The 18,386-nt window shown below is 42.0% G+C and overlaps 1 protein-coding gene across 12 annotated transcripts in view; it reads left to right on the forward strand.

Moving 5' to 3' along the window:
• NFIA (nuclear factor I A) overlaps positions 1 to 18,386 on the forward strand; it is a 251,910-nt gene that overhangs the window by 126,137 nt on the left and 107,387 nt on the right. For 11 of the 12 annotated variants that reach the window (XM_071565009.1, XM_071565007.1, XM_071565006.1 and 8 more), the window contains exon 3: positions 8,670 to 8,735. The exons of the other annotated variant lie outside the window; for it this stretch is intronic. In XM_071565009.1, coding sequence (XP_071421110.1) covers positions 8,670 to 8,735 — 66 coding nt within the window. The remainder of the gene's footprint in view (positions 1 to 8,669; positions 8,736 to 18,386) is intronic. 12 annotated transcript variants of the gene reach the window in all.

The following is an 18,386-nucleotide window of genomic DNA, read 5'->3' on the forward strand; positions in this document are numbered from 1 at the left end:
ATTGCCATTGTAATGGCCACAATCGTGGGACTTTATTATCCAGAGCTCAAGAGCTCAGTCCTGTGCTTTTACTCCTTTTAGTGACTGTGCCTCTCAAGGTAAATCACTTAACCTCTATGTGCCTCCTTCATCCCTGCATAAAGTGGGCATAGTTATGCTCACCCTTCCCACAGAGGTGTTGTAAAGCTTAGTTTAATGTTAATAAGCTGTTTTAATTTTCAGGATAAAAGGATGTTCTATAAATATACATTAGAAGTAATAATAGTTTTAATGTATGCCATTATTTTATAACAGTGCTTTTCTAGTTTTAGAATTTTTTTAGCGCTTTGAAATTATTACAGGATCAGGTTTTGTTAATTAAAGATTGACATTTGGGCAAAATCTGTTGAATTGTTCTATAAATTCAGGTCCATGTGCACTGAGCATGCCCAGAGCCATGCTCACCTGCACTTTGGGATCATCAGGACGGCCCTTCGGCTTTTAAAACAACTCTTTGATGCATGTGCTCAGAACTTTGATGGCTTCTAAATAGAATGGTTCAAATATTTCAAAGCACTTGAGATCTGTATAGTGTGAAGCAATTTAAAATTATTGTACTGCAATTAATTTTAAATAACTGAGCGCTGCATATGTCTAGAAACTCGTACAGATCCAAATGGAAGCTCTCTAAAAATTGAAATGATTCAATAAATTTAAATCACTCTGAAGAAATGGATGTAAGTACTGTAAATCATTTTGTGAGGGGGATAAGCAAATTTTCTAGAAGTGAATCTGAGGGTAGAGACTCTAATTAGATTTTTTATTTTGGGGTTTATGATGATGAAATGTAGGTTAATATATATTTCCTAGGGATATGAGGGCAGCTCTTGTTGATCCATATGGTTTCTTGTAGCTCTTACATAGGCTGCTTTTTTTTTCATTTCCCAAGATTACAGAAACTTAGCAATCCAACTTTGCACATTTTTTTTTCCATTACAAATATCTTTCCCTCCAAATCTGTATAAAAAGACATGAGAAAAATATTGGTCCACAGCTAGAAATGCCAAGTATATTTTTAAATGCAGCTAAAAAAAATCCTGCAGAATTAAAACACTGTGCAGCATGGAAAGCTCACATTTTGTGGAGCTGGGCTGCTCAATCAATGTGAATTTTTATATGCCTCAATCACTGATTCAGGTGCAACCTGTATCTGCAGGTACCAAAGTGGATTACTGGATGATAGCTGTTCGTTAGCTCAGAGCATGTTCTCTGTCCTTCCCTTGCTGATGTATTAGAAAGATGCTATCTCGTGTAGGAAGGCTGCTAAAAATATTGATGCGAGACCTATTGGAAAGTAATGTCGTTTCCATTGGCTTCAGCTCAGCTCCAGGAAAATCCGCGTGCCGCTTCCTCCTCCTGCCGCGGGTGCGTGCGGCTCCCCGGGCCGTGTTCGTAGCTCTAGGATTACAATTCCTCCCAAGTACCGGAGTCAGAAATTAGAAATTAGAAATTAGTGCTACCGTGGGCATTTGCCTGACCCTTCCATTTCCCTGTGTCCCCAACAGCCACGGGAAAAATAGGGCAGCGTGGCCTCAATTCCCGCGAGTGCTTGGCTTTGCCGTTGGCACCTGTGTTTCCTCCAGAGACGATTCCACGTCCTGGCAAATGGCTCGGGAGGGTCCGGCCACTCGTGTCGAGGTGTGCCAGGTCCTCAGGGTGGGACAGAGCCCTTGGTGGTTGAGGGACCTGCTCTGTCAAGCTGCTCCTACTCGTTGTGGTCTGGGGAGAAAATCTATTTTGGAATTTGCTCCATGGCTGGTGGGCTCTTCCTGGGCGGAGGAGCCACGGAAAGCAAGAGGGGCCCCTCGGCAGGGTCTTCCTTAAGGCCTTACCTTACTTTTAGACAGTTGTCATTATCTTTGTCTAAAGGTCATGGCTAAATTGAATAAAAGGAAAGCTGTGTGTTCCTGTCGATGCACAATGGCAGTATTGACTTTCCTAATCCAGTTTGCTGAGGGGTGAGAGAATTAAATTAGATATCTAAGCACAGAAATTGAGAGCCTTTGAAAACAAAGATAAGGAGACAGCCTGTATTTTCCTTTTCCTGGGAGCTCTGGGCTCAAGATTTTGCAGGTGTGTCATCTGATCCATGGCTTGCATCGATCAAAACTGTGCCAATGCATATTTAATTAGCAAGGGGACCCTGGATGCATTATGGCCATCATCCCTATATTGAATGGACTGTCAGACTTTCTGAATGCCTCCCCACCCCCCCGCTTCGTTGTTTGGGGAGCTTCTGCATTTTGTCTGAGCAGCTAAAAGTTTCTTTGTTTTTAGCTGGTGATGCATACAGCACCACTGAGGAGAATACAAACAAGTAAAGTCCTAAAGTGTTTATTTTGTCTAGGAAAAAGGGCTGAACCAATTTGAATCCTTTGGGTAACGGATTTTTGTATCTCTTGGAATTAAAAAAACACAGTCGCACGATGTTTACTTTAAGAATATTTTATTATAACAAATAAAATCTGTGCTGTGGGATTTCTTAAGGAAGCCTTTGATGACAATTTGAATTAAGTCAAAATTAACGTTTGCTACTGCAAAGGAATAAATAGAAAATGTTCCAGAAATGAATCAGTAAGCAGGAATCAAAGGCTGTAAACTGTTTTAAAAACAAACATTTAGAAGTGAATCAAATACTTGTTTGTAATATCAAGGAACAAGTATGGGAATACACAGATTCCCCACATTCTAGGCTATCACACGATAGCAGTAAATCATTTATAGGCTTGTGAGAACAAAGAAAGTTGATTTAAAATGAAATCATTTTGATACAGCTTTAGGGTCTCGCAGCCTCTCGGTGAAGTTTCATGTTCTTATTTCCAGCGAGGGGGAAAGTAACAGGGGGAAAGTAACAGGGAATTTCTGCGGCCAAAAAAAGTTAGGCAGGGAGTTATGGAGATCTTTGTTCACGTCCACCTTGGTACAAAGACGCCCCAGCAGACAGAGTGTTGCCTGATAAACAGATGTAATACACAAAGTCTACTTACAATACTGAGCAACAGACTGTGGGCACATGTTTTGGGCTCATTCAAACTCATCAGCATAGTCTCGCTGGCTGTTTTGTTGCCAGTCTACTTACCGGGTAGCTTAGGAGCGTCTTACTGGTGAAGTAACAAGGAGGGGTTTTTTTGCCACAAAAGTTTTGTGGCAAGGGCTGATGGGAAAATCATTTGCATACATCTTGTTACAAAGGCTGACTACTTCCTGGCTTAGACAAAGTGTTGCCTGATAAACAGACTTAACACACAAATGTCTGTCTGGAATAAACAACAGCAAGCTTTGATTTACATTTCCATTATCAAAGATAATCTCTTTCCCAGTGTACAGGAATTAAGAGTCCTTGCCTTATAAAAAGAAAAAACAACCAGGCTGGCACTGCAGGGATTTTACCACTGCAGAACCTTGTAAGAGAGCCATGGGGATGGGGCATAGAGTACAGGGGGTATGGAATAAAGCTGGAAATCTGGTGTGGGCATGTACATGTGTGATGGTGAGGTGGATGATAATGAAGCACTTTGAGCTCCCTATAAAAGTTGACTTGAAAGCGATGACTGGAGTGAAATGGAGAGCCAGGCCTTCCTTGAAAGAAATAGTAGTACCCACCAAAATAGCTGTAAATAATAATTGTAACATATATGGAGCGATCCCTATGTGTTTACATTATAATGTATAATGAGGGGAAAGTGAGTGTAAAAAAGCTCCAGTCCTGGTGCTGTTTTCTGTTTGTAAATCCCTTAAGCTCACCACATAGGACTGTATATAAAGGAGCATGATTTAGATTTTTATTTTTTAACATATATAAATCTTTGGTAGAATCCATGCCCAAAATTATAGATGAAAAATTTATTGCATGAACACAACCCAGCCATATAAATTTTTTATTACAAATAGGACTCTGAAACTTGAATAAAATATGTCAGTTTATTATACAATATCCCCCCCCATCCCCCCCAAAGCATGATATGAATGGAAAATTTAACTTGTGCACTTTGGTCATGCTTCTGTAAGGTGCTGGGCTGGCTGTGGAGAAAAGGAACCCACTTTATTTTGCTGCTGAGCAGGCTCAGCATGAGCAGTGGCAGCGCTGCCTTGCTCATCTGGCCTCACTGCTCATTTTTATCCTCCACCACGTGGGGATCACCTTTACTGTTTCAGGATAGATGTGTCTGCACCTGTGTTACTCACAGGCAGCTCGAAAGGCTCGGGTTCTGCTGGGAGGAGACTCTATAGAGGTAAAAAATGACCTTGACGTGCATTAATTTGGTTTGCGCAGACCAGCAGGCAATGGGGTCACTGCCACCCTGGTGAATCCAAAACTGGATTCAGCATGCCCTGGAAAACACGGTTTTTGGTTTTGGGAGTGCTCAACAGAGTGTCCCATCTCCCCTAAGTCAGGCAGCCATGGAGTGGTTTAGCACTGGGAAGTGCCATGACACTCAAAACAGGCTTTTTTGGTGGAGGGGTATAACAACTCTACACTGTCTATGTCACAGTCTACAAAAAAGAACAACATTGTCAGTCTGTTGACATTGGTCCTGTCCACGGGCCAGACTTTCCTGGGAAGGTTTTATTCTTTCCAAACAATGGAGCGCTCCCTTGCAGCGCCGCAAGCCCTGCTTCCCTGCGGCCGTCGTGCAGCCCAGCTGGAGCTGTGCTCCTGCTGCAGCTGAAAGGGAAAACTGCATATTGAAAAGTCCAGAGCTTCCGTCCTGGAGCTGAAGGTCCCTCCCTGCGTGTGGTTTGGGATCAGGCAGACCTGGGGCTCGGGCGTAACCACCTCGGGCGTAACCACCTGGGGTAGCATATGCTTAAGGAACAGATCCAAAGAGGAACAGAGAATAGAGACGTGGTAGGCAATGCTACTTTGAAAAACTAGCCTGTTTTGTTGGTGGTTTTTTTTTTCCTTTAGCCCTTAATCATAGTTGATTCTTGGAAGTAGAGAGTAAAATAGCTTCAATATGTTTTTTTATCCTGTTTGCCATGATTAGAGTTGATACCAGATCCCCTTGAGCTTCTCTTGCCCAGTAACCTTGACTACAGTGCACAGACTCACTCAAACTCTGGCTAACTCAGAGTTAAAAATTCCGACCACTAACTTTTCTCTAACTAAAAAAGCCCCCAAATAAAACCCATTGTGCTATTCAAGGTTAAGCTTCCTTAAACATAAAACTGGATTCCTTGGTGATTTTTTTTTTAATCAGCAATCTTAATAGTGGTTCCTCACTATAATATTTCCAACTCCATCTGAAATCATTTAAATCCTCCCCTTAATAACATGCACTTTATTGTAATATACAGATTCTTTGGCTTCCTACCAGCCTTAGCTTAAGGCACCAATGAAACTCGTTGCCGCAGGGGGCCGTGGATTCAAGAGGGGCTCGCATCTACTGTATATTTTGTTTTGTATGTTTTCCAATGGCTCTAATTATTGCAGGTGGTAGAATTTAACTGGCAGTGTTGTTGCTAAAGAAAACAGGCATAAAGTGTATACTGTTTTGCAGAGTGGCTATCAAATATATAGAAAAGAGAAAATCAAATGAATTGTTAAACTGCTCTATAGTAAGTGATTTTATTGATTTAATGCAAATGCTTATGAAAACGATCTTCCATTTATATCAATTATGTATGGGCAAAAATTAATTTATTCCTCCGGTCACCTGTTTGGCGAACTGACTCAGCAGGACAGACATTCCCCCTCGCGTTGTAGCTGAGCCCACAAAACACTGAACATTCAGAAAACTGGAATTTGAAAGTTTCCATGTGCAAAACAACAAAAAAGCCCCGACAGGAGTTAGTGCCAACTGCTGAAAAAGCAGAGAGCGAGCGGTGGAGGCTGAGCAAGACTCCCTCGTCCTAGGCAAGACTGTAAAACACAACGGCTCCGATTTTGCCAATCCCTTAACCATGTGGCGGCACATTTATATGTACCAGATCATCTGCAGCATCTGAATAAAATCAGGGAAGCAAAATTCTGCATATAAACATTTTGGCTAAGTGCCTTAACTCAGTCTTCTTATCTGGGGTTTCCACAAGATGCCACCTTGCATAACAATGCTGAGCATACGCTTGCCCAGTCCATGTTTTCGGGAGCCTCCCGTGGTCCCTAATGCAGGGTAGAGTGGCTTTGATTCTACCTTGTCCTGCATTTTACTGTGCTTCTTCATGAAAATAGTGCTTAAAGCCTTTGTTATATATATATATTTAAAAAAAAAATAAGAAATTAATATTTAATTTCAGCAGAAAGGGGCAGGTTACGGGAAAACAGAATTAGGAAAAATGTTATCGCAGTAGCCAGGATAATAAAAGAAGAAAGTTAAGATTCAGTGTGCAAACAAATGTCCTACGGCCAGTGGAGTCTGTCCTGTGCCACTAGCCTTGGTGTTGGAAAAACTGCACTCAGGGCAAACAAAAGTACTTTGTTTCCCCAAATCCAGGAGCAGCTCAGGCTGTGTGTGCCCACCGGCTGCAGGGCTGTGCCAGAGCCAAGGTGCCCGCGCTCTGCCCGGCTCCCGCCGCTGCCACCGAGCCCTTCCCTGCACTGGGTCAGATTCTGAAAGGAAAACATGCTTTCAGTCCCACATTTCAGCACAGACTTTTCCAAATCTAATAAATTTTTGTAGAATTCTGAGCCTGCTTTAAACATAAAGCCCAAAGGCTGATTGAGCCGTGGCTGGCTGGAGGGAAAGAAAAGCCTAAAAAATAAGCAAAAGCCTCATGCCCGCCCTGTAAAATGAAATCCATTGAATGTTGACTTTGAATGTTAACTAAATAGTTTACATTCCTAATATTTTACCTTTGTTTCTACCTTTGTGGTATCAGAAATGTGAAACTTCTTGCCCAAATCGAGTGTCCAGAATATAACAGCACTGTGCATGTTACCCCATAGTCTCTGGGCTGGCACTGATTTGAGCTTCAGGGAAAGATAACCCAGAAGATCAATATTTTAAAACAAAATTGCAGAAGTGAGAATATTTTTTTTTCACTGAGCCTCATTGGAGTAATTACTAAAAATAAAAATTACAAAAGAGAGGAAATGGATTCTGGACATACTGGGAAATATATCACTTTTTAGGAGAATTTCATTGATGTTACATAGAAGGACCAGGACTGAATCTTTGTTTGCTAAATATTCTGAATGTTTATAATCTGAAATTTATCATTTTTTTTGTTTTGGGATTGCTTTTTTCCGCTTGTAGTTTTTAATTTATACAAGATTGCCCTCTAAGCTTCTGAATGATACCTAAAGCAGACAGTCAGCAGGTAAAAAAAAAAATTTGAATATTTAAAATAGGCATTTTCTTTATAGTGCTCTGCGGTAATTAAAATCTTCATTTGCTTAAAAGCAAGGAACCTTTTTAAAGCAATAAATTAGCATTGCTTGACCCAAGGTCAGTAGTAGTACTGCTTCTTCCAGCGCTATTAATACCTCAAAGAAAAAGAAGGGGTGGTGTTATGACTCTGTTGCAATAGAAGTAAGATTTTCAATTTAATCACAGTTAAGTGTCGTGACCTTTTGATCTTGCATTGACTTCTCACTGAAATGTGGTCAGATTTCAGACAGCTAATTCCAAACTCTGCAAAGTCAAGGTGAAGTCAGAAAATAGGTTTGCCACGATTAGGGGTGGGTTTGAGGCAGTAGCAAGTGGGTTCACTGACTAAGTTTTGTTTCACAGCAAAAACTTTTTTATGGAATCTATAAATTACAGACAAAATTCTGGGGAAAGAAAAAAATTGTATTATTTGCAAAAACAGTAATTTGAGGGATTTTTTTTGTTTTTTAATATTTTTTCCCACAGGTAAAGGGACCTTTTGTCCCAGTCCATAGTAAGAGAAATAATTAAGAAGGAAAATATTATTTGACTAAAGCTTCTACTAAGCATAATTCTTGGACCAAAGAGCGATCATCTTCACATAAAGTAGAGTTAATAATGTGTAAAAAATGCAAAACACTCCTATTTACACATATAAGTCATTTTATTATTTTAGGCAAATAAACTGTGCTCGTTGGAGAGTGTTAGCTGGGAGTGTGAAGGGTTATTTGCACAAGTTCTAAAGCAGCTCATCCAGGATCTGGGCTCGTTTATCCCACGGCAGATCAACCACCAGCACCGTTCATGGGAGGGATCCTGTGGCACTGTAACCACTGCACAAGTGCACCAGAAACCAGCTCTTCTCTCAGTTTTGCAGATTTTGTTCCAGAAATGTGTAGCCAACAATCTCCAGGACTTTGTGGGGTTGCTTAGTTACCTTTCTATGCCTGCTTGAAGATATGTTTTGAGACTTTACTATGTGTTGGAGTAAGGCTCTGGTTTGTATACAACATAGAGGCTGCATTATAAAAACCACGTAGGAGAGTAATTTAAATATGCCTTCTTTAAAAAGAAGGTTTCTCAAAGCCCAATTTATGCTTACACACACCCCAAGCACTCTGTGTAGTGCTGTAAACAAGATTCCCTTTTTTTTTTTGCTTACAAACACCTTACCTGGGCACGGGACTTTTGCATTATCATGTCCTGGTGCAACACTCCTGTCCTTAGTTTGTACTCTCAGCCTTTTGAGGAAGTCTGGCGCCTCTCATCTATTTTCCACAGCAGACCCTGTAATTTTTGGCTGTATTTTATGTTTTTCAGATTCAAGTCAATCTGAAAGTCCCAGCCAGCCAAGTGAAGCTGATATTAAGGACCAGCCAGAAAATGGTAAGTTCTTACCTGCTGCTCCTGCTTTGGGATATTAAAACAGCCCATATTTATAAAGATTTTTTTTTCCCCCATGCCTAATATAAAAAGATTATTCAGAATAATTGACATGGGGTAGCTACAAATAGGTTGTGCACTCTCCTCATAGTTAAAATGCTACTGTTTCACTAATCCAAGGTAGCATTTGTTTCTCCAGTACTGAAGAGAGATTTTTTTTTCCCTTTAAAAATAATTTTAATTAGGGAGATGCAATTCCAGAGCCTGCTGTATGCAACCCTTATCCTTATTCCTCCATAGCAAAGGCTTTCAGTCCCTGGGCCATGAGTCAGGCCCTCCTAGGGGTGTGTGTTTCATCACTTTTGGTTTTATCTGTGTGCATTTACCTTCTTTTGGTTTATTGATGCTCTCACATGACACTCTGAGGTACCTGCTCAGGCTGGTGCCACTGCAGGGCTCAAACAGGTGCTACCAGTGTTTGTATTTTTTCACCATCATGCTTTAAAGGTGGTAGATAACACAAGTAAACAGGTCAGGAAGGCTCAACTACAGCTCCTTGCTCCTTCTTCTCTCCATGTTCTCAATACCGTGGTTTCAAGTGGCAGCAGCTTGAGCTTATTTGGAAGCAGCAGCAGGACTGGGACTTTTGGGAACACTCACATTCTTTGGATGGGGCAGTTTTAAAGTAGAAGCAGTAGCTTCTGCTTGGACCAATGGCTTGCTTTGTAAAGCAGCCTGAAAAAAAAATCATTCAATAATAGTGAATTTCTGTAGGGACTGTATGTGAAAGTGTAAATATGTATGTAATGGAACAGCTTCTCTTCCTTTTTGTGTTTGACTAAGATAGACCTCAACAATTTGCGTTTGCCCATCGGCAACTGGGCTTTATATTACTACTTATATTTAGGGTTTAGAATGTCTCCCAAAGTGAAAGTGAGTATTATGAATAGTTTTTCTTGATTTTCTGATCCATAATCAGGGTTTTTTTTATAAAACCAAAGTGTAGGTTGGAGGATCCACTGTACCTGGGTCTGCTCTGCATACATGGAAAAGGATTTGTGAGAAGGGCCTGAACCCTGTCACAATTTTTGGAGTGTGTAAATCCATGTAAAAATATTGTATCTATAATAATACAACTGTGATTTCCCTTTCACAGAGCAACTTAACTGCTTTTGCCTTAAATCCCTTCAGCTGTAGTTGTGTTCAGTGTGTGTTGGGGGCTTCATTAGCAACCAAACAAGGGAGAGTGAAGCTCAAGGACTGCATTCACATCTGGGCTGCTTTTGGATTAGGGTTTAAACAGGAGACAAAATTAAGGGGATAAGAAGAGGTTTAGGTACATAAAAACCTTTAAATTACCAGGACATAGAACATTGGGCTCACTGGGCTGGTAAGATTTTGGCTTTTGGGGTTCCTGTATTTTCCTCCCATTAAATATGAAAGGTTTCATATTTTGATAGATTTTGTGCTGTTCATCTCTAAACATACCATCTTAAAATATTGCTGTTGTTTCTGAAAGACAGTGCCTAATTTCCCTTATCAATCCTTTTCACAGAAATTCTAATTTGTAGCCAAAGGATTGCAAGGTTAAGAGAAGAACTGACTAAACTGTGATTTTTGTTCTGCCAATTCTCCATTTTTTTTATGGGGAATATGTTGCCTGTGTTTATTAAATCATATTTTAATTTAGAATGTATTAGGCACCAAGCATGTTATTATTCCATGTTTAAATAATATTCTTTCGCAGCTATTAAAGCTCAGTTCTTCTTACCCTGCAGTTTCTTACTCTTAACGAAGCCAGTTACTGAACAACTGCCCCGAAAAGCAGCAATGTCAGTGTTTAATAATGTAGAATCTGTAAGAGCCCAGTGAAATGAAATATCTCTGATTTGGAGCCTGAGTCTTCTTTGTAAAACAATCTTTGAGTGAATTCTTGGAACTTTGCTGGTGACCTACAAAAGATACTTTTTTCTTTTTTTTTTTTTTTTTTAAATAAACAGGAGAGGGATTTTTCTTTTTTTTCTCAGTTTTACTAAAGGGTATTTTTCTCCACCACACCAGCAGCCTCCTCGCTCCTCATGCACCTTCTGCAGTGCCTGTGGGGGAGATTTTCTTTCCCAATGTGTTGCCCCTAAAGGGGTTGTTCCCCCCTGGGCAGACCCTGAGCTCATTCCCAGCACACAGAGCCCCCAGCTCGAGTGTACCCAGCGTGGAGATCAACACAGATCTGCAGCTCTTATCTGCTGAACGTGAGGATGAAAGCAAAACTGCAGGCTTTCCAAAATGCAAAACTGCACGCACAGAAACGGACACAATAAATCATATTAACTGCGTTGTTCTACACTTGCTGTAGACCCACTTCCACAGGGCCTGATCCAAATCCCTGTGGAGTCAATGGGAGGCTCATAATTGATTTTACTGAGGGTAGGAATGAGCCCACACAGAGAGGAATGTTTTGGGTTTTTTTTTTTTTAAATCAAAGAAAAATAGTATTGTGAATAGTCTTATTCCCACTGATGCCAACAGAGGAATGCCCAGATTGGGGGCAGATTTGGAAGCGTTTTGCACGTGTTTTTGGAAGGCACAAAGAAGTGTATCGATTCAGTACTACCTTTTCCATGCATGCATTCCTTCATTTTAAAAAAATAAATCTTTAAAGGCCTTGTGAGGGTTATACAGCCTCTCTACTTGCCTGTTAATATCCTTTCTGTTCCACTCCATAAATTCTGGAGCTATTTATTATACACATATATTTTGCATACCTTGAGTAATGTAGGTTCAGAAAGGTCAACTATACAGCCCTGAAAAAGAAGGCCTCCTACTACAGATTTTAATTTATCATTCTAAATTGTATGTGTTGTTTTGGAAAGCCTGAGCCTGTATGTCTAACCTTCATTAAAGTGAAGTTCATGGGAAAAAAAAAGCTCTTCTTTTTTAAAGCCACTCCTATTTTTCCTGGTGGGCTTTACAGTCACGTTTTCTGGAGCAGAGTCACTGCAGGCAGAGAAGATGGTGACATCTTCTGCTCTCAGTGGTGGCTTCAACACCAATTCTGGCCTTTCCTTCAGCCTTCACTAAGCCAGAGTAGATTTCAGAAAGTCTTGACCACTAAGGCAAAAATTTACAGAATTATTGAGCATTTAATTATTTCTAGAGAGAAAGAGACCCAGCATGATGAGCACGAAAAGCAAACATGCAGGCAAGACGGGGCTCGTTGGTGCGTGCATGGTCCAAGGTCCAGATGTTTTGTCCTGGAACTGGGGGTAAAACTAACACATACCCCCAGGGTGTGCACAGTCCTGCCCTGTTAACATGGGAAAGAGATTTTTGAGGAGGGGCAGAAACCCCAGAATTTCTCTGTTTGTTATATGGGAGAGCAGATTTGCAGGAGGGATGTTGAGGCCAGAACCTTCATCTGAAAGGCAAGAGCATGTTTTGATGCCCTGATACTTTGCTCAAGTGAGGGTTTTTTTCTGACCAGCTGGGTGGAACACCCATGTGGAAAATTCCCCACTTTTGTAGTTGCCTAATGGTATGTAAAAGCTTCATTTCAGTTGGCACCGCAAAGTGATTTTGCAATTCACCCTATCAAAAAAAAAAAGGTTATTGATTTTAAAAGCTTGTTAAATGCACAGGTTTGGTGTTGTATTTTATAAACAAACTAGTTTTTCAGTGAAGTGAGGATGACAAAATGGATAGTCTGATGTAGTGAAGTGACTGCATGCCTGGGGATCAGGAACAACTGAATTCCCAGCTCAGCACTGCTGTTGACTCTCTCTCAGGCTTTTATTCTCACTTTCAGTTGTGGAAACAGCTATCAGATAGATTTTCTTTTTGTAAGTAGGATTATTTTAAACTTCTGTAGGAAACCCTTTTGCTCTTTTTGCCTGCAAAGTGGGGATATTTGTGATTCTGGATTTCAGAGAATTATAGAAGTCGAATCCTGCTCTACTCCAGCAGGAGTATAACTCTGGAGGAAGGCAGGGGGGATGTAGAGTGGTGAATAACTGTGGGACAGAGCTGTGCTGCTGCTGCCAGTAAATGGATGTCAGGCATCCAAACAGTGATGTTTGTGTTTGATGTGGTGGCACTGGTGAATTAATAACTGCTGCATAAAGGTGCACACCAAGTGTGCTGTGAAAGCAGGAGAATGCTGTGTCATTTTCCACGGGCTACTGATGGTTCTCAGGCAGGTGGGCTTGTGATTTGGTAACTCAGAGTTGGCAGCACAGCACTTCAATTGTAGATTAGTGAATTCTTTCTAAAGAAGTTGGTAAATTCTCCCTTTTCTAGTGAGCAAGGCAGCATTCATTATTACAGCTGATTGCAAACGAGTGCCAAATGCATTGCTCAAACAATTTCTGGAGAGAGAGAGAGGCATTTTTCTTAAAAATAAAAATGTTTAATGCCCAAACCAAATGCTTTTTAGCTTTAATGTATTCTCACTGCTTTGAGCTGCAGGTACCTTAACAGCACTGCAGGAAATGAAAGGCACATTGTTCTTTGCAACATTATAAAAAAAAAAAGGGAAAGAAAAAAGAAAAACAATGATGCACCATAACTCACAGAACTCGTTTTTCAACCCTGAAGTAATTACACTGGACTTGTAAATATCATCTGTGAATTCTTTGCTTAAGTAGGGCTGGACTTGAGTATGAAACCGTAAAAAAATGTTTAAGTATATACTTACTTTTCCATGCCTGAAAACATAAAGGAGGAAATTCTGTTCCTCAAGCTGTGGGGGAAAGAGAAGGCAACAGTGGGAATCTATGCAAAGAGAAGTTTCCTTTTCTTCTTCTCTAGGCAAAGCTGGTCATGGAAGGCATGGTACAGCTTTGGCTGCAAGGGAGGAGGGGATTATGTGTGGAAAGACCTCTCTGCCTTTACTAACAGGCAGCAGAGTCCAGTCCCTCTGAGAGTGGCTTCTTTTCTGGTCCCAAAATTGGCATTCATGTTCCATACAGTGGGGTGGCTTCAGCCAGTGAAATTGGTGCCCACCTGGCCCAAGGGTTGGGAATTCTTGGGTGCAGAGTTCAGTCTTCAAACCCTCCTTTCAAGCTAAGATAGGCAGAACAAGTAACTGCTCTTTGTGGTTGTCCCCATCCCTCAACCACGGTGTGAGTAAAACAGTGGATGAGAGATCTCCAATTCCTTCAGCAGCCAAATGTTTAGCAATTAGAACCATTCTGCCTTCCAAGCCGTGTCTTCTGCTCAGGCCATGCCTGACCTCCTGCCTCCTCCCCTGCTTCAGGTACGGTTCAGCTGCCTCACAGGCTCTTGCAGCTGGGGCTGAACTTGATGCCAACTCCCTGAGAAGGTGCTTGAGGTGTCTGGGGGATTGGTTGTCCTTGGATAAGCCCCTCAGCTCCCACCTGAGGAGTTCATGGACACCAGCAGTTCTCTGAACACACAATGCTGAAACTGGTACTGTTAGAAAATACGTGGTCTCGGATGACTAACATTCCTGAAACACCTCATTTGCAGCAGATAACTGAGCCTTGCAGAGAAAGTTTTCTATCAGTTACAGCTGCAAAGGCTGTAATACAGTAACAGCAGCTTTTATTAGTGTTCTTGTTCATGGGATTATTTGCATCAGAATCTTATAAATGCAAGAAGACTCTCCTCTCTTGTTTACAGAGCCACGCTGAGGAGTTATCACAGCCTGAGGGACTAATCTAAAATTAACTTTCTTCAGAAAAAGCTTTAAAAAAAAAAGCCCTTAGCATTTTCAATAAGGAATCTCATAGCTGGCACTCAAGTCAAAGCTCCTGGTGATGTCAGCTTGTTTGCACCTTTGTAACTTGCCAGGACCAAATTCTGAACAGATTTGCACCCTTATGGATCATGTTGTCTGCCGGGAACAGCAGTGGGGAAATTTGTCCGGCTTGGAAGCTGTGGCCAAGCTGGGGAGCACTGGTGGGGCTGGTTTCTGCCTTCTTGCAGGCTGGGCAGGATGGGCTGTTGCTTCTAACAGGACCCATCAGCCAACAGAGGTCTCATGAGGTCCAACCTGTATTTCATCACCCCCTGAGAGAGAGTGCGTGGAGGCAGCACTGAGACCCAGCGTTTCCCAAGGAAACAAAAGCAGATCTGTCTGGTTATAAATTTAACTTATGTATGGTTTAGTCTTGCATTTTTTTCATCTTATTTCATTACAGATAGATCCCAACAAGAACTAGAAATGCATTATTTTAATCATAATAGTCTAGAACTGAAGTTTAACAGCATCCAGGTGTATTTCCCACCCAGTTTCATGACTGCTGTGAAGAAACATATGAATAACTAGGAAAGGAAACTCAATTTTTCCCTATATTACCATATTCTCTTATGTGGTTCAGATTGTGAGGTACACCATTTCCAGGATTTAGTGGGTCCTCTGGTAGGCACGGGGTTTAGCCTGCTTATCAGAAGCTGGCACTCTCTTGAGGGGCCCCAGGGATGGCAACAATGTAGGGTGTTGACTGGCAGTCCAGTGAGATCCATGGTCGTCAGTCAGGGTCAGTTTTGCTGCCTCTGCTGGGGCCGAGTGGAGGCCCTTCCTCGTCGGTGACCTGCAGTGTTTGAGACTTGGGGATTGACAGAGGACCTCAGTTTCACTGCTGCTAATCATTAACCTTCACAAGCAAACCAATCCCACAAAAAATTCATCCAAGGCGAGTATGACAGGAGATATTCAAAGCATGAAATGAATGCTTATAGCATGACAAAGCAGTGCTTGAAAGACATGAACCGTTCATTACACTTGGAGTGGCTGAATGCTACAAAGGAAAGGAGAAACAAAAATGTGGCTCAAGTATATACTTTTATTCTTCCATGTGTGTGTACAGAAAAAAGGCAGTGAACCTTTCCAATGGATAAGGTGCATAAATACAGCTGTGATTATTCAAAGTCTTTCCAAAATATATTTTTATTCTGTTGCTTCATTCCGTTCCTTTCCATGAATCTTTATCCACGAGATAACAGCAAGGGCCATCTAGAGGGCAGCTTGGAAATGGAACGGATAGAAGCCTCCTCCTAGGAAGCTCCCAAGCCTCACCCTGCAGGGCCAAGGATTTTCTTTGCCTTGAGGGGACCTCTGTGCCAGGTCACTGCCCCCTCCTCTGTGGCAGCAGCCACGGCATCCCCTTCTACCCATGTCCCACCTTTGCATGGCAAGAGATGCCTCAGTGCTCAATTCAGCCAGTCCTGATGTCCTGGACTCGGCAGCTGGAGCTGTGAGCAATCTCTAGTTTTCACAACTGGGGTTTTTTTCGATCTTCTTGAGAGACTTGCTGTTTAATTAACAGCTGAGAGCTTGGTTACATCAGAGTAATTGCAGCTGCTGGAGCAGACCACAGTCTGAAGGATGCTTTCGAATACCACACTTGCCCACCAAGAAGCTGGGCACTTAGGGAAAGGACTTTATTTGTGGTATGGGCATCGTTTTAATTTCTGTTGAGTAGAGAGCAGAGTTTATTAGTGGAAAGAGGATGTGATGCCAAGGTCTAACTTGCAAAACAAAACCCCAAACCTATCTATTTTTCTCTCTATGTAAAAATTCCCTAACGCTTGGTAATGTAAGACAAAGGGAAAATTTTACTTGCAGGAAAATTGCCTTTCACAATAACCAAGAAAAAAAACACAGAACGCCCACACCAGAGCAGCATGATCCAAAATGTGAACTTTTTACGCCTCCCCAACCTTCTAGGTTAGGCTTCCAACCAAGTGATCTTTTATTATCAATATGATATACCCTTGACATAATTTGGCGCAGTAAAGCTTCTTCTGCTGAACTCGTGATTTCATTTACTAGATCTGATGGAAGTTCTGTGAACCACGGTAAAATGTGATAATTAGTAGTTTAATTCTTTTAGGGTGTGCGTATTAATTGAAAAGGCTTGAACTATAAATACAGGGCCTGTGGATAAAAGCACCCTCTGAAATCAGTCGCTTACCCGAAGTATTCATTACTTCACATCTATTTAGGTGGTGTCTTTGCGGCAGTGCCAGTCAGCTGTGGCAGTGAGTGGGAACCCTCCACTCAGAGATCACAACTGCAGAACCCAGGCTGGCTCACCGCTGCTCTCCTGTGATTACAAGTCTCACTGGCCAAAATTTTGTCTTCTGTGGTCAAACCACTGGAAGTTCAAAACATGTGCCGGGAGCTGTGCTGTGCAGATGAGCTGGTGAGGCGCTGCCTCTCTTGGTGTGCAGGCTGCAGGAATCAGAAGGGGATGGAGTGTGGAAGTGGAGGCAGTGGCAGCAGTGGATGGGTGGGTGGGTGTCAGGCCTTCCCCATTATCCAAGAGGGAACATCTTTCTGCTGCCCAAGTCCACCCAGAGCATCAGAGGTCCCCTGCAACCTGAGTCCCAGCCAGCCTGGCACTTCAGAACAAACTGTTTTATCTCCTACTTACACACTTATCCTTCACAGCATTTGAACTGCCAGCACCTAAACCTCTGTGGCTTCAGACAGAGTTTGGTTCATCCGGACGGGAATGTCCGAGTAGAGCACGTGACCACCACCAAGCTGCGATAAAGGATCATGTTTTCCCACTTGTGCTCATGTGTTCTTTTGCTCTGACGTCCTGACCAACGCAGGAGATGTTCTGTTGATTCTATACCTTTCCAAATATACACACACATTTTGAAAATGTGTGTCATTGTTTCACACCTTCTTCTGGTTTCTGTGTGTGGTGTAGTGCCTGGATGAATCATACACAGTTTTACTAGGTACAAGGTGGTTTTCATTCAGATGGATCCCAAGCTTCATACTCATACTTGGTTTGCACACTCAGAAAAAGTCTGTGTGTCTGTGCTTACTGCAGATTCATGGGTTAATCAGGTGCTTTCCAAGTGGCCTTAATTTTGCAAGCCTGAAGTTGTGTACATCAGCAAGGAGAGGTGCATGTGAGGAGCTCCTGGAAGCTCTGTGTGCTGGACTGTTGCTGTTGCCAGGGAGGGCACTTCATTGAGACCAGGCTCCCAGAAAAAAGCCTCACCACATCTGTAGCTAAATAGGTACTATTTTTTAATTGCAAGTAGTGATTTTTTATTGCAGGTACTACTTCTTAATTGCAGAAGTTGCTAGCTAGGAGCTGGAAAGAAAGTTTAGGGTGACTTTCACAGAGCTGCAAGACTAAAATCCCCTCCGAGGCTTGGCCTTAGTGTGACTGAAATGGAAAAGTACCAGCTCTGTTTCTTGGAAAGTGAGAAGGAGACTTTTATTTGCAATGGTTTGCAAATATTTTCCCACGAGCGACATAGGGAACATGGCAAAAGGGGGCAGGAGGAAGGTGAGGTGAGAGAGCCACACTTGTAAACACACTCCTTTAACTCTGCTGTTGTTATCTGGCACACAAAGGGTGTCGCAAGTTGTTTACAGCAGTTCGTTTGTGCTCCTTTTTCCCCCATCAGTGCCCTATCTCCAGTTATACAACTTACTTTCTGGGCTGTGATAGTGTCCGGATAGATTTTGGCAGTGGGGTGGTAGGAAGGTGCTGGTTGATTAAATGTGCTGCTTACTATGTGCATTTCATGTCTGCTGTCTTAACATTTTTTTGTTCACCACTGTTGCAACTGAAGAAAGTGCTGAAGTTTGACAGTTGGGAGTTACTGCTGAGTATGTGCTGTAAACTATATCATCCCTCTGCCTTCTCCTTTCTCCCCCTCCTG

This window comes from Pithys albifrons, chromosome 10 (genome assembly GCF_047495875.1).
Source record: "Pithys albifrons albifrons isolate INPA30051 chromosome 10, PitAlb_v1, whole genome shotgun sequence".
NCBI classification, from domain to species: domain Eukaryota; kingdom Metazoa; phylum Chordata; class Aves; order Passeriformes; family Thamnophilidae; genus Pithys; species Pithys albifrons.